This window comes from Centruroides sculpturatus, unplaced genomic scaffold (genome assembly GCF_000671375.1).
Source record: "Centruroides sculpturatus isolate CEXI.00-Female unplaced genomic scaffold, Cexi_2.0 scaffold486, whole genome shotgun sequence".
In the NCBI taxonomy this organism is placed as follows: Eukaryota; Metazoa; Arthropoda; class Arachnida; order Scorpiones; family Buthidae; genus Centruroides; species Centruroides sculpturatus.
The window spans coordinates 29160-45694 of record NW_019384720.1 but is presented as its reverse complement, the minus strand read 5'-3'; the positions used below and the strand labels follow the sequence as shown (position 1 = coordinate 45694).

The 16535-nt window shown below is 34.4% G+C and overlaps 2 protein-coding genes across 2 annotated transcripts in view; one reads left to right on the top strand and one right to left on the bottom strand.

Annotated features, from left to right (window-relative positions):
* Positions 1-1259: 1259 nt before the first annotated feature.
* Positions 1260-16535, top strand: part of LOC111628002 (peroxisomal acyl-coenzyme A oxidase 3-like) — a 27240-nt gene continuing 11964 nt past the window's right edge. Inside the window, exons 1-7 of the mRNA XM_023371713.1 lie at positions 1260-1355; positions 1423-1466; positions 4583-4807; positions 4884-4958; positions 5728-5817; positions 5887-6119; positions 15985-16081. Of these exons, the coding sequence (XP_023227481.1) occupies positions 4601-4807; positions 4884-4958; positions 5728-5817; positions 5887-6119; positions 15985-16081 (702 nt within the window). The 5' untranslated portion in view covers positions 1260-1355; positions 1423-1466; positions 4583-4600. The remainder of the gene's footprint in view (positions 1356-1422; positions 1467-4582; positions 4808-4883; positions 4959-5727; positions 5818-5886; positions 6120-15984; positions 16082-16535) is intronic.
* LOC111628001 lies at positions 13274-15181 on the bottom strand. The gene has a single exon (XM_023371712.1). The coding sequence runs from the start codon at positions 14154-14156 to the stop codon at positions 13401-13403; it is 756 nt and encodes a 251-aa protein (XP_023227480.1). The 5' UTR covers positions 14157-15181; the 3' UTR covers positions 13274-13400.

Genomic DNA, 16535 nt, shown 5'->3' with positions numbered 1-16535 from the left:
CGGACACGGATAAAGAAAAAATAAATAAATGTCGAAAACTTATCCTTAATATAATTGCCGAGTACAAACGTTTGAAAGTTTTATATTAAAAGATTTGTAATGTTTAATATTAAAAAATTGGACGTTTAAGTAAACCGGAAAACCATCGGGTTCCATTTCCATCGTAGATTCTGCTATAAAATGGGAAAAACGTAGAACATTGTATAAATTATATTGTCCGGTGTACAAATAAATACACGGGCGAGAAATAAGAGTATATTTAGTGAATATTTTTGGACTTTTTTAAAAAATATATATATTTGTAAGATGATTTGCAAATGTACTGGGCGTGTATAGAACTCACACGTACACGTAAGATATTCCAGTTGAACTTTGGTCGAGATTTCAGATTAGAAACAATAAATATTTTCTAATCGTCGTAGAGGAAAGTTGTAATGTAACTAAAAGAAATCTCGTTGCTCGCAGGTTTCTTCCTTCGCTCGACTCTAAAATGGAGTGTTTGAAACAATTTCCACCCGGTCCTTTGGACGAATATAGAAAAAAAGCTACATTCGATTGGAGAAAAATGAGAATATTAATGGAAGGAGACGACTGTATTCGAGTACAAGTAAGATATTTAATGATTATTTTATCACATTAAATTATTGATAATTCTAGGAATATACATTTGTATCTTTTCCTCGTATATTTAATAAATAGGACATTTTTCTGAGAGTAAAATTTATATCGTTGTAACAATAACTTAATTTACTGTGGTTTGGTTTTATTTGTATACGGTAACGCTACGCACGGGGACACTCTGGGAGGACTTTCCAAGGAAAACTGACCTCTATTTAGGTGTTACAAATAGTGCCGTCGTTAGAACGTAAGGGGCCCCTGGGCCGGAACTAAGATGGGGCCCCCTTAATGAAACAGAACAAAAGTATATTACAGACCTAGGGATGCATTATTTATTTCCTCCCTTGGAGTATATACGATTTTTCACCTCCCTCGGCCAGGAAGTGGAATTTTCTTTCCGCGCAGCGGGAAGAAAGTACCGTGTTCGGCCGAGGTGTGGTGAATAAGTATCAAAAATTTGCAAGTTTGCTTAGTCTTAAGATCATTTTTAACTACGTATCGGAGAAATAAAGTATTTGATATTTTTAATAATTTGTTTATTTTAATTAACCTATTTTTTATTTGTAACTTTATTACTTTCGGATTAGGGGCCCCTACGGTCTGGGGGCCCCGGGCCGGGTTCCCGTAGGCCCTGCCCTAAAGACGGGACTGGTTACAAACGTGGAGAAATCCCGGAAAATTCCGTGTGGCCGGCTCGTTGGCCGGGTGCAAACCCGTGCCAACGTTCGAAGCGAAAGGTAATCGCGCAAAGTATAATATACGAGATGCAGACTTTATTTTTGTATATAAACAAAGTGTTTATAGGTCCCAACTCTTACGCCAGTCCCAGATTTTCCTTCTGCAAACAGGTATGTACAATAAATCCTCTGCACGAGGAATATCGTCACAATTTCTACTTTCCGTTGGTTATGAAACGTGATGGTGCGGAGACTTTACGATCGCGGACTGCGCTCTTAGCCTAGTATCTTAACCTGCTTATATACTAAATTAAGGAAATGTACATGCAGATAGGAGAAGAAAGGAAAGAAGGATTTATAGGACAGGGGTACCCAAATCTTGACTAATCTTTTGATGCATTGGTCCGGATCCAATTCAAACATCCTAGCCATTCTGCTTCTCAGAACCATTCTTTTAGTGTTTGTGATGAGGGAAGTTCGAGAAGTCCTCGCTATAACACTTAGTAACAAAAAAACTTCTTATCTGTCTATATCTGACACCACGGTCTCAAACTCTTGTCCATGCTGACACGACCCAGAACCTTTCTTCCACGTCTTCGGGGTCTTCTCCTCCACGCCCTGGTTAGGAAGAGTTGGGTACTAAAATTCTCAGAATATGGAAAACAAAAGATATGCAAGTACAAAGAGATAGAAGAAGATTAAAAATAAAATAAGATATAAACTTAATACTATACAAAGTATGGTGTACTGCCACACCCACGACCGACTGCTGTACCACAAGTGTTTGGTGGTTTTTTATCCACTCGGCAGACTTGTGTATAGTGGACTTTTATGTAATGACCACTGGTTATAGGGAACATTAAGCTAATACTTCTTATTGTTTACATTATAGTGAACTCTTGATACAGTGAATCCTCTCAGATCTTTCACAGTTTACTAAATCGAGAGCCTACTATATATTTGGATTATATAAGGTTGCTTTTAACTTTCCCGTCTCTGTTATATATAACAGAGGAAAAGTATGGCAATTGGACAAAAAATGACTCCCTCCCATTACATGCCATTAATCCACTTAAAGATCAACTCAGCTGCAGAAGGGTGCTAAAGTAAACCCAGTTAGAATATTGATTGGGATCAGCTAATTCTTTTTTGTACAAATGGAAAATTTTAATCAGGTTCAAAGTCTTTATTGGGATTGATTCTCTTTAATGTAGTATTAAAGATTAAGCAGAATTAAAGATAGAAATTTTCTAAACAAGAAATCCAAAGACAATGTAGTAATTTAGAGTATATCTGCAAATTTTCAACTTTTTGCAAGAACTGAAAATCATCATAAAAGTTAAATATGTCCATGTCCTTTTACAAAGAATTTAATTAAACAGTTAACCTGTAATTCAAGAAATTACAGTTTAGATTTAAGAGTTAATCTAGAATTCAGGTAGGTTAATTACCAATTTCAATTAAATTTGCAATTTAAATCTTACTCTAGGTTTATCTAAAGATGGTGAATACAGCAGAGTGACAAGCTTGTGTTGTACAATCTTCTAGCAAACATAATACTATGTTGTCCTTGTTCAGAAATTCTTTTCTCTCTCCTTTCTATACTGATGTCAGAAGTTTTGTGTTTGTAAACTTGGTAAAGAACCTCCTTTAATATTTAATGACCTTGGAATTATAGTAGATTCCAAAGTTCCTTTCATATTTCTAATTGATTATTTTACTAACTCATAAGACCTGACAGTTGTAATGTACCGTACACATGTTATTGTTCTTATTTGGGCTTTTATAGTATAAATTTATAATAAATTTGGTCTTTCAGTTTGGTCTATGCTATTGCCTATCATCTTATTAATTATATAGTCTATTTGTGATATAATAAATTACTATTAATTTACTATTGTTTCACTAACTCTAATTGAATAACACGGCAAAGACTGATTTTTCTTTCATTTTATGATCATGTAATGTACAATATTTCTGTTCTTTATTCATTAGTTGGTTTGTGGGAAACAGTCATTAAATGAGCAGTCTATTTCTGTACATTCCATTAATTAAAAGAGACAATGTGCAATGATGGTACATTTGAAAGACCCTTTACCCTGATAAATAAAAATGAGTATAGAATATATAAAAATATATCCACATTTTAATAAAGTATATATGTGGACATATTCACAAGGTCATCTAGACGGAGGGGAAGCTGGGGATTTTTTTCCCAGGTATAGAGGAAACACAGGATCCTGTAGTGATTCCCACATATATAAATAACAAGACTGCATTTTATTAATAAAGAAACATTCTATATATTTCATTTGTTCAAAATAATAAAAGGGGCCCCACTCTACACATGGCATACAAGCTCTCTGCAACCCTACATATTCATGGTTGAATCAAAGCAAATATTAAATGCTTATCATATTGCTTAACATGTCTTAAGTAGATATAATTAATAGATGTATACTTTACAGATGACATTTATCACTGTTAAGTATATTACAAAAGAAGATACTGTCGCATTTCTATCTGATGTTTGCAGACTTTTTAAGGAATATTTCCAAGGTGATGGAAAAGTCAAAGATTAAAATTAATGTTAATACATGTAATTTTTTTTAATACTGCATTTGAAGAATGTGCAGCAACAGACAATCTGATGGCTATAGAAAACAATTAAAATCTTTTGTGGTCAGCCAATGAATAGGTTTTTTTGTGTTTCTTCAATTATTTTTGGGAAATTTCTAAAATTGAATGCTTCTATTTTTTAAATTTTGTTTATTATTTAGAGATTAAAAATTTTATAGGTTTTATCATATGTTTCTTTTCTTCTCAAAGACTGTCCACTAAGTATGTTTACAGTTTTTAATTCACTTTAGTTTTTATTTTCTTGTTTTTAATTCCTTGTTGTGTACAATGATGTATTTTTGGCCAATTCTCTCTTCTTTAATTACATGTACAATAATTCACATTAAAGTACCATAAATTTTAAAAAAGTTCTGCAAATATTTTCTGATAGTTTACTCACATGACTGGTAAGTAGGTTTATAAGAATAAATTCATATACCATTAATACCACTATAAAAGTCCACATAAACATCTCTCGACCTCTCCTTCCCCATCATGCACAATAATAATATACTTTTCACATCCCCTTAAACTGTACACATAATTAATGAATGGACCCTTATATAAGTGTTTTTGTCAGTAAATATCATAGTTGATTTATGAAGAATATATAATAATAATAATGCATTAAAAAATAAATTTATTTACTCATAATTATTTTCTTTCAGTACAAAGTTTGCAACTTAATGGAAAATAATCCGTTATTTTCACAAAGGCACCAAGAAGATTCGTTGCAAAATTATAGACAAATTACTCTTCGAAGATGTCAACACATTTTGAAAAATGGTCTTTTTGATGAGTACAAAAATAATCCATTTATAAATATGTATCTAGATATGTTGCTTATAATGTATGACAGTTCTTTATGTATAAAATTAGGAGTGGGATATTCGGTAACTAAAATGTATATTTAATGAAATACATAATTTAATAAACTGTATTTAACTTGATCTTTTCTGCTTGTTTTAGTTATTTTCAACTATTATTATGTCGATGGGAACGGAAAGGCATCAATATCTTATTGATCAGATAGAAAACCATGAGGTAAAAATGCAATTATAACAATATTTGATAACAATATAGTAAAAATTTTATTTCATAAATTACAGAAATTTCTATGTTATGCATAATAAATTTTGAAGATTGGGAGATGATACAATGAGCTGAATGACAGTTAGAGAGTGGAAAAAACTAGAATTATATGCCTATTTCTCTAATTGACATTAAAAATTGCTAATGATTTGGATTGTCCTAGGACCTCCAAAAAGCTGTCTGTCAATGTAAAAAGATGATGGTTATTAGCTCAGACATTTTTCAGATCACATTAAGGCTAGCTTACATAAATAATTATTGAAATCTGACTTTAAAGTAAGTGTTTATGCTACCATCTTGTAAAAAGATTCTAAATTGAAAATTAATTTTGAGTGATTTGAACCTACAACTCCTCTGCATACTACAGAAACCAAATTTCAATAACAATTAATTAAAATTAGCTTTAATAAAGCCTGAAAATAATCTTACAGTTTAGCCTAAACATGAGCCTTACTTAAATAATTTGATTTTGGTTTTTCTATATTGCCACAGTGACCAAGTTTCAGTTCTTCTAGACCCTTATTACAGCTCCTGTATATTGAATCCTTACCTCTAAAGTTGGACCTCTAACCATTATTACTTAGGGGTAGAGACCCTAACTTATTTGCATACTTTATTAACTTTATGATAAAACTTACAGTAGAATTTAGATGTAATTTTAAAATCTAATTCATGCTACTATTATAACATCTTTTTAATTGTTTTTTTTTTACTTTTTTAGATTTCGGGATGCTTTGCATTAACTGAAATAAGCCACGGATCTGATAGTAAAAGGATGGAAACTACAGCTACGTACGATCCTAAAGCCCAGGTTGAATATCTAATTACTTTCCGTAGTTAAAAGTAACTCAATAATAAATTTTGATAATTAATAACTTAGGAATTCATTCTGCATTCTCCAAGAATTGAAAGTACTAAAATTTGGATAGGAAATTTAGGTCAGACAGCTACACATGCTTTAGTCTATGCTCAGCTTTACACACCAGATAATGTATGCCATGGTCTTCATGTGTTCGTGGTTCCCGTCAGAGATCCAAAAACTCATCTACCGTATCCAGGTGTAAGTGTTGGTGATTTGGGCCTTAAAGTTGGACTAAATGGACTTGATAATGGGTAATTGTTATTTAATTCAAGCAATTTTATCTGATATGTAAGGAAATGAAAAGTACAGAGTGGTCAAAAGTCCTTATGCATATCAGAAATTATCTGTGTTTGCTTTTCTTTTTCTCTTTTAGTATGCCTTAAACTGAATTGTCATATGTTAAATCTGGACACCAAAGTTATACTGTTGTGAGATGTATGATAGGCATGGGCACATCTAGGTTTTTCAGGGCCTAGGGTTTATTGAAGTCCAATTGGGCCCCATTTTTACCTAACCTAACCTACCTATTAACTATTTTTTACTATATGATAAGTGCTCATTGTTAATGAAAAAGTATTAAAAATTTATGATGATAATTCAATTTTGGGGCCCTTTGACACTTGGGAGCCCAGGACGTAAGCCCTATTAGTCCCTATGTAGATCTGCCCCTGATGATAGGGTTTACATTAGCCCACCAAGGCAAACACCTAACAACTAAACCTGCAGTAAACGTTATAAATCTATTTTATTTACACTTGTATACTTGTAGCTGACAGGGATGGAAGACCAGGTGCACTCAGTGGTATTACCTGGCTTGAAAATAAGGCAGAATGTGAAGGCGAAGTGAAGGTGAAAATACAGAAAATAGGATAGGGGCGGAAAAAGGGAGGCACAGGGTCTTTGCTGGATTTATTAAATCAAAGTAAAAATATAAAGAATACAGAAATAAAATAACAAACAATACAATAGCAGCATTGAATATGTACCAAAAGCAAATCCACTACACTTTGTGGGAACGACATAGAAACATAGAATACATTATATACATTTGTGATCAATCATTGAAGTAAAGTTTACACTACACAAATGCACTCACTGTTGTGATGATCAATAGTCAGATTCCAACACTCCAGTTGAAGCAAGGAAGTCCCTGAGACTTTTAAAAAGTTTTTGATCCATGACGAAGTTGTGGCCAGTTGAGTCCTTGGGAGAGTGCAGTCCTTAGAAGTGTTTCTCGTTCATGTGTGAAGTTATCACAATCAAATATATAATGATGAATGTCTTGTATTGAGGTGTTGTTACAGCCACATAAGGGAGTTTTTCTGTTACCAAACCAATGAAGATAGGCCTCAAGGTTGCCATGTCTGGTAAAAATTTGTGTATTTATATATGTGATGGAAAGATGCTTCAGTTTAAGTCTTGTCTCTGTGCTGGAGATGAAGGAAACCGTTATCCTTCCAGTGTTACCATTCTCCCATTCCCTTTGCCAAAGGCTGATAGCAGTAGCATGAACAGTGTTCTTGATATGGTTTAGGGAATGTTGCTGAACTCAGGAGGGAAGGAGGAATTTGCACTTAACTTTGCTTGTTTATCAGCTGCCTCATTGCCAGCTAAGCTTGCATGCCCTTTAACCCAGGTTAACATGATTGAATTACTGTTATTTTGGATTTCATGAAACACCATATGAGGAAAGTAACATATTGGATTTTTGAGCTTTTGGATGGTGGTTTGGCTGTCACTGCAAATCCTTACTATTTGGTTCTCAATCTCCATGTTGCTAAGATAATTAACAGCTTTAAAAATGGCATACAATTCTGCTTGAGGGACTGTATAGAAGCTTTCTAGTCTGTATCCAGCAGTAAAGATCAGAGTTGTTGACTTATTTTTCATTGTAACATATGCTGCTCCTACCTTATCATTTTGTTTTGAGCCATCCATGAAACTTGTGTAAGTAGCTTAGACTTTATCTTCCAGAGATTTAATAGCAGTAGATGAGTATTTTGCTGGATGAATGTTAAAGATTTTGTGAGGCAATGGGCTTTCTGTGACTAGCCTGTTAAGGAGGTATATGCTCATGTTAGGAAGAAGACCAATGCGAATATAGTTAACAATTTTATCATCATTCTGCTATGTGATTCCATTTTTTCCTAGGTACCAATTCCACATCACTTCTTTGGCCCTAATATGTAGAGGAAGTACACCTGCAGAGCCACAGTAGGAGCTGTTCAATATGCTCTGCAAAGCCGAAGGAGAGTAATGTTTGAATTTTATTTAGTTTCTTTTGTAGTTTTCTGGGCAACCTGCAGATACAATTAGAGTCCTAATTGTATCTACAGGCTGCCCAGAAAGGTGCTCCATAAAGGATATTTGTTTCTATACAGGCTCTGTAAATTATCTTGATATTTCTGTCATTCAATCCCCATCCTTTGTTAGATAAATGAAGAAGGGCATTGGAGAGTTTAATTGCCCTGTCAGAAGTTTGGTTTAAGTGTGTGGTCCACGTGAGCCCTTGATCAAATATAATTCCCAAGTATTTGAAATTCTTTGTATTTTTAATTCTGTGAGATAAGCAGTGGGTCACTGGCTAAGTCTCAATTGACCACTTACTCTGCACAGGCAGGTAAAACCCAATCTCGGGGTCGTTGGATGGCTAGGAGAGCAAATCAAGTGGTGAGTGCGTCGGTAAGTCGGCAGGCGTCCTTAATTGACAGGAGACAGATTAACAAAATAACAAAGCATTTATTGAATCAACAAATCTAAACTACAAGAGGCGAACTTACTACTAAGGTTAAATGCGGTTATTTTAAAATATTTACAGAAATTGGCGACAAATTTCGTAGCTATGTCGCTGACCTAATTTCTAGTTCGAGAGAGAGCGCTTTTACAAATTCTAACCCCTAAATACCTCTCGGTGGAAGGGAGAGTTGGCGAACGTCGTCTGTATGGAAGGGTGTGGTGTCTTCCGTGTCTTCTTGCCGATGTCCTCTCTCTGTAGCTGGATCAAGTCCGCTGTATGGAGGTTCGGGAGTCGAGGTGGGCACTATCACAAAGTATAACTTCCCGGAGATTCGAGCTTTTATATCATTAGCGTGGGAAAACTGTCACGTGATTGACTTTTGTTGACGATGACGGTGCATTCTTCACACCTAACTGTAAACTTTCTCAGCTAGTCTTTATACAATGGGTGAAATCAGATCTAGTTCAAATTCTTCGGGGTTTTTCCGAAGACAATTAACAGAAAATTTGGATTTTTAAAAAGCCTGTAAAAATCCGTGAGCTCACAATTTTATTGTTGTTAATAACTATCCTGAATGCCCTTTTTTAACTGGCCTTTTGATATAATCATATTTCGGCATTTTCCATAATTAATGTTTAGTTTATTTAATTCACACCAGTTGTTGATTCTTCCCAACAATAAGTTTGCCTCTATTTGGAGAACGTCATTATTTTTGTGAGCAATCATGATAAGGGTGTCGTCTTTCGAAACCCTGTATTTTCCAATCACAATTTTTTCTTGTATTGTTGATGTGGAGAAGACTGTCATAGACAATATTCCACAAACTGGGCCCTGAGTGTGAACCCTGTGGGCATCCTCTTAAAATTGATCTTATAATATATTCTTCATCTGCTGTTATGCCAGCAGCTGTCTTTCAGATAGTCATTGAGAATTTGGAATAAATTTTTTGGGCATCTAAATAGTTAAGTTGTTTCATAACTGCTGACCACCAAAGTGTGTTAAACGCATTTCTAAAGTCAATTGAGATCAAAAGATAGTGTTCCATTTTCCTCCAAGCTTCTTTAAAAAAGTTTACAACCTCATGAATAGCGTGATAAGTTGATTTTCTTTTGACAAAACTGAACTGGGCAGGATGAAGTAGATTTCTTTTGTTTAGAAAGTAATTAATATGATTAATGACCAGACCATTGAGAACCTTCCCTGGAACTGATAAAAGACTGATCGGTCAAAGTTGATCTACTTTTGTAATATTTGTGTTACTTCCTTTCGGTATGAATCTGACCTCAGTGTGTTTCCACGGGTCCAGGAATCGTTTCGTTTCAAGACATTTGTTGAATATATACAGTACATGAACGTAATGGGTACTGCCTTTAATGCATGCTTGGTCATTTTAGGAGTGATACCGTCACGTCCTGGAGCTCGACTGTTTTTCTGTGTCATAATTGCCTTTTGTACTTCTTGAAATGTAAATGGAATATTATTGTTAGAATCAGGAGGAATCCTGCTATTCAGTCGAGTCTGTGTCTGGTCCTGGCTGTCTTCATTTTCATTATCATTCGGGAATTGACTGTCAAAGATATATTTTATTGTGTCGATGTAATTATTAGTAAATTGCCTGTCTTCTTTCTGGATATATGATGGGATGGTTATTTTTTCACGTGGTTTACAAACTATATAGTATGGATTGCTCCACATATTCTTTTTCCCCATTTTTGTGCAAAAGTTCCTCCATGCTCGAGTCGTTGTTTTATTGATCTCCGTCTTGTAATTATTAAAGTGAATCCTATATTGGGCTCTCTTTCTTTTCTTTTCAGTAGGATCCTGTTCCCATTGAAAGTTCTTTACAAGTCTTCTCACTTTTCTTCATTGAGAAGCCAATTCTTCGTTCCACCATGGAGTATTCTTACGTTTATGCTGTTTATACGTCGTAGTTAAATAATCAAATGCAGTTATCATTGAAGTAGTGAGATGGTTGACTAAGAGGTTTACGTCGTTAATGTTATGTATTTCAATTTGTGCCCAGATGTCTTGAAAAAGGTCTCTGAATAGCGACCAATTGATTCATTTTGTCATTATCAGATTATTAGGATTAGTTTGTATACTTTGTAGCATTCACTGAATATATCTGTGATCACTTCCACTTATTTCATCAAGAGTATAACATTCGATACCTAGACGTCTTGCTTGGTGATTCGTTAAGCACAAATCTATCCAGCTTTCACCACAATCCATGTAATATGTAGCAAGTTCGTTTAGATTATTAGAGGAAATAGCATGTCTTGTCATAAACTCTACCACTTGACGCCCCCTTGGATCCCACTTTGGACTATGCCAGATTGGCGATTTTGCATTGAAATTGCCTCCTATTATCCAGGGTTCTGATATTTGGGAATAGATCCTTTCTAGTTCTAGAAGAAGAAATTGAATATCATCATTTGGAGAACTGTATACTGAAGAGAAAGAGATAATTGTATTATTTATTTTGGTGTTTACCGTAATAATGTTTGAAGTACTGTTCATTGAATCAAAATGGGTCTCAATTTGCTTATTGTGTACAACTTTAAGATTTGACTCAAATTTTCTGGTGGAAATGTTTGCCACCTTCTGAAACAGACCAAGGAATTGTTAACAACATATGGTTCTTGTATCAGAATTATGTCAGCATCCTTTTCTTCAGCAAACTGCACCACAAGAGAGGAAGCTGCTCTGCATCTCTGTGAGTATTGATTTGTAAAATGGAGAAGGATTTGACAGATATAGAATAAGTTGTGTTGTGATCCAGGTTCATATCACAATCCATAATTTATATGTTTCACAGCGAGGTTTTTCGTTCTATTTGTAATTGGGCAATTAGAGTTAAATGCATTGTGGTTTGTTGAAAAAAGCTTTTTGTCTGGAAGTTCTTTATTCACCAGTCTGTTTTGCAACAGGGAGGTTCATCTTTTTTTGTGGCATTCATTAAATCTCTGACTCTTTGAACAGTGATTACAATGTTGAATATTGGGGCAGTCCTTTTTCAGGTGTTCAAAGCAGGTGGATAGGACAGAACAAAGGTACTCGAGTCCTGTGAATGTCTTTGAGTTCTCATTGTCATGAGGGGCCTCATGAAACTTCTTGCACTTCCATCTTCTCCTTGGTTCTTGAGGGTTTTTATTTATATCAAACCATCAGTTGCTTGTTTGGAACTCACAACTGGTCAAGTTGAATGTCGACTTCAACACGTTAACTTCAGCCCAGGAATTTCAAGGATTCTCGCTTGAATTTATGACTTCGCCCATCTACTTGTGTACTGGAGACTAGTGATGTGCCGGATATCCGTATCCGTGGATGTCCGAGGGAAAAAACAGATCCGTATTCGTATCCGTATCCGTTACTTTTTAGCGGATCTTTAACGGATCTTTTATCTTAATGAATTTCATTACTTATATGAAATTTTAAAGATAGGTTGCAATAAAATACTAATAACTTCAATTCAAATCAAAAATTAAATATTTAAACATTAATTATAGTAAGTTACCAATATAAGGTATTAATTTAACTATCTTTATAGTGAGATCAAACCTCTAATGCTAATTGAAATAATCATCACGGTTATATTATATTATAATAATTATCAAAGAATTTTAATTATCAAATTATCAGATAAAATAATCACATTTTTAGAAACTTCAGAAAAATTAAATGTCGTAATAAAAATTAATTAATGGTAAATTGTACTTCAAAAAGAGTAACTTGGCAGCTTTATCCCCCAAAAGTTATTACAATGAGGATCATAAATAATTCCTGCTGCACTGAAAAACTGCTCACTTGGAACACTTGTTGCAGGTGACGATAAATATGTGCGAGCCACGTGACTAAGACCTCCAAATTTTTTACTATTAATCTCCCAATACTTTAATGGATCTTGGTCACTTGATAATCTTTTTTCTTAGGCATATCCTGCCAGCAAATTAGCATTAGTGTATGATATTTGGTTTTCAGATTCCTCATCTTCATCGTCACTATCTAACATGTTAGCCATAGAGTCTTCTAAATTGTTGCAATATTCTTTTCTTACAGCATTTGATTTTTCTGTGCTAGTTGTAGTTGTTGTGATATTTACTTCTGTTTCTAAAGCTGTAAATAGTTTCTGTTTTATATCTTTGATAAGAAAATCACTGAAAAATTTACCTTTGTAACGTGGATCTAAAAATGTTGCTATTTGGAACAATATATTTTTGTCGATTTCAGAAAAACGATAATCTAATTCATTCTTCAAAGAAGACAAAAAATCAAGAACGGCAGGTGTGCTGATGTTGAGTTTCCCCACTGTTAGCAGAAATTTGAATCTCGTCATACAATTTATTTAATGCTTATACTAGAGGAATAATGTCGGATATACATATGTTTTGTGCGCTCAATTTTTTTGTGGTATCCTCCAGAGGCTTCAGTACTCTCACTAATTCTTGAGTTAAAATCCACTCTTCGGCATCAAACTGTTCTATTTTATTATTAGTAGAATAAAGCGACAACGAATCCTTAATGCAATCAAGTCTTTCCAACATATAATAGCTGGAATTCCAGCGTGTCGGCGAGTCTTGCAAAACTTTTAAAACTCTTTGATTGAGTCGAACTTGTATTTTTTCTAATTCTTGCTTTGCCATTGTAGAATGGTTGAAATGTCCTGCAATTTTTCTGCATTTTGTAAGTAACATGGATATTGCATCAACATTTTTAATAGCTTTTTTGACCACCAGATGCGGCTGATGTGCTGTACAGTCGATATTATTTATGTCAGATAAAGTGCAGGCACGCTTCATGTTGGATCTCTTACTATGCAGTGCACATTCTGTTTTGAGATTCCCCACTCTTCGAGCATACGTTGAAATATTGCCGAAATGTAATCTCCCGTGTGGCGTTCGTCAAGATTCTCCGTTTTCAAAACGATATTTTTTCTTCTAAAATCTTTTCTAATACCATGACATGTTAAGGATAATAATGAAACTCCCGACGAAGAATCTGACCAGATATCTGATGTAAAGGAAACTTTCTCAAAATCCTTCAATATGATCTTTATTTTCGATGACACTTTATCGTAAAGTTCGCTGCAAACAAGTTCCGTAAAATATTTCCTGCCTTTTAGAACATAATTTGGAACAACATGATTCAACAATCGTCGGAACCCCAATCCTTCTGTGTGTTGAAAAGGTAAATCAGATAAAGCTATCATTTTTGCAATTAAATAGTCAATTTTTATTGATTTGGGGTTTGTATTATCCCACCTTTTGAGTTTTTCTATGTATTCATTAAAAAATGTTTGTCTAAATTCTCTTTTTACCGTTTGTAAAGATGTTCCCTGTTGAACATTTTCGTCGGCACTCTTCTTAGCAGACTCTTCTTTTAAGAATAAAGCATATTCTTGTGGATGTTTCCTCTGGAGGTGATTTTTTAACGATGTTGTACCTTTACCCTTACGGGAATACTTTCCTTCACAAATTTTACATTTAGCACATTCGTCATTTACTATCGTAAAATATTTCCATATTACACTACTAAACTTTTTTGTCGACATTGTTTTTATTTTAATTTAACTCAACACTCTCCAAAAACACAAACGTAACCTACGCTATCCCGTGTCACACTAGCCACAAACCAGTGTTTCCCAACGTGGGGCCCACGCCCCACAGGGGGCAATTGGATTGCTAAAAAGGACAATTCGAAAATGGACTTGTCCAGAGTTTAAGTTAACCGTATAGCCGCTGTATATGTTAGGGAGACATAAGAATTTTAGAAAGGCTTAGGTGGGGCATAGCACAAAAAGGTTGGGAAACACTGCACTAAACTATTGTGGCGGTACGCTATATTTATGTAAATATTAATTTTAGTTTAGTTTCGTTTCTTCTTTCTACCCTTTGTTCTATTTTCTAGAACTTTCTTATCTATTCCCTGTCCCTTGGGTACGATGAGCAGTTCCTAGAAATTTGAGGAGCAAAGGTGTAAACAGGAGCCGGAGAAAAAACAGAAGTGACGTAGCAGGTCATTCGTAAACTGGACGGCAGAGTGTACGGATGAGGTGAGAATACTGGGCGTCGTATTTTCAATTACCGAATAGTTCAGAAATAAGTTCAGAAAAAAGATCCTGTTTTAAGGTCGTATTGATGACTGTGGAAGGAAAAATCCTAATTATTGAAGAAGAGAACTGGCCAGTTATAGGAGAGGGACGTATGTCCCACCCAACAGTACCCATAAAGAAACAAGCCAAAAAAAGAGACAAAACCTCAGATATCCCTATTTCTATCTTATCTACCATTTTTTCTGTCTTAATTCTATCCCTTTTTCTGTTATTAGTGTTACGTTAGTGTTTAAGGTTAGTTTTAAGGTTCCGGGTTATATTGTTGCGATCGGGATCTGTATTGTACACGTGCTTTGGATACAGCGAACTATTATTATCGTTGTAATTTTGCATGCTACTGTTTGTACCGTGGAATCCCCCGAAATAGAATCTGTATAAAGACGCGAAATAGCTTAATTGGAAAATTATATCAACTTTTGTTACTTTATCCTGTCTGCCTTTGTGGTGAATTCTAATTTATCACACTTTCACACTATAAAGACGCGAAATAGCTTAATTGGAAAATTATATCAACTTTTGTTACTTTATCCTGTCTGCCTTTGTGGTGAATTCTAATTTAGCACACTTTCACACTATAAACAAAAACACGTGCAGTGCAAGTCAAAACACGTCGCGTTATTAACGCAAAGCGTCAACTATCAGTCCAAGATCACACTCACGGGCACCGACTCAGTACAACAGTTGAGATCCGTATCCGTATCCGCGGATCTAGACACTAATGATCCGTATCCGTATCCGCAGATATACATTTTAAACGATCCGGCACATCATTACTGGAGACTATCACGTCTCTGCTTTTTTGTCATTCTCTCTTTTGAACACCAGCTCAAAAGTGACCCTTCTTCCCAATGTATGCTCTCAGGTAACCTTGTACTCATTATTCCAGGAAGTGGGCCCTCACTTCCAAGAAGAAAGAATTAAGGAGATTAGAGAGTTTTAGAAGGGAGAAAGAACAAAGAGCAGGGGGAAAAATGTAAGAAAGACAAAAACAGACAATACGGCATACTACCACACTATCCATTTCCTCATTTGCCGAATCTGTCATTAATTTAGTCTCTAATTCGAGCTCCAGGACATGGCCATATGCATAGAGACATTGTACCTACTCTGTATAAAAATTGCTTTTAACTACTACGACATTACTCATTTAGTAATTTTTGTAAAAATTACTCTTTTACAAAAATGACTAAATGAGTAACGATAAGAAGTTAAATATTTATAATTTGTTTCAACTACTCCGAATTTATAAATATTTGTTCAATTATAGGTTTGTTTCATTTAATCAGTACAGAATACCACGTGAAAATCTATTAAATAGACACGCAGATGTTAGCCCTGAGGGAAAATATACATCTGCAATTAAGGCAAGTTTGTCTTTGATTATTAATTTTTAAATATTTAAATGGAATTTATCTAGTAAATTTGCAACATTTAGTATTTTAAAGTATTTAATTTTGTTTTATGTTTAATAATATAAATATATTAGTACTTACAAATACTCTCACAACCTTTCAAGCAGCAGAACTATTTAATAACAAATGTTTTTGGTCTTATTAAACCCTGGGGTAGTGCAGTGGGGTGTTTCGCCACCCCAACGTTTTAAAAGTTGCACTATTCATAGATTTCGCAAGAAATATTTGTGTCTTCTTCAGTAGCTTCATGATTTTATGTATAGAGCATGCTCAGAAATTACTACGATGCTGCAGAAATTCCAGTAAGAGAAAAACAACAGTTCTCAGTGGGGTGTCCAAAAACCCCACAGTATTAATTACGTTTTTTTTAAAATTTTACAAATATTTATTTAGTTTTTTTTATTTT

What these genes read in the sequence shown, in the direction of transcription:
- LOC111628001 (XM_023371712.1), bottom strand. Translation starts at nt 14,156, where the DNA reads ATGTCGACAAAAAAGTTTAGTAGTGTAATATGGAAATATTTTACGATA.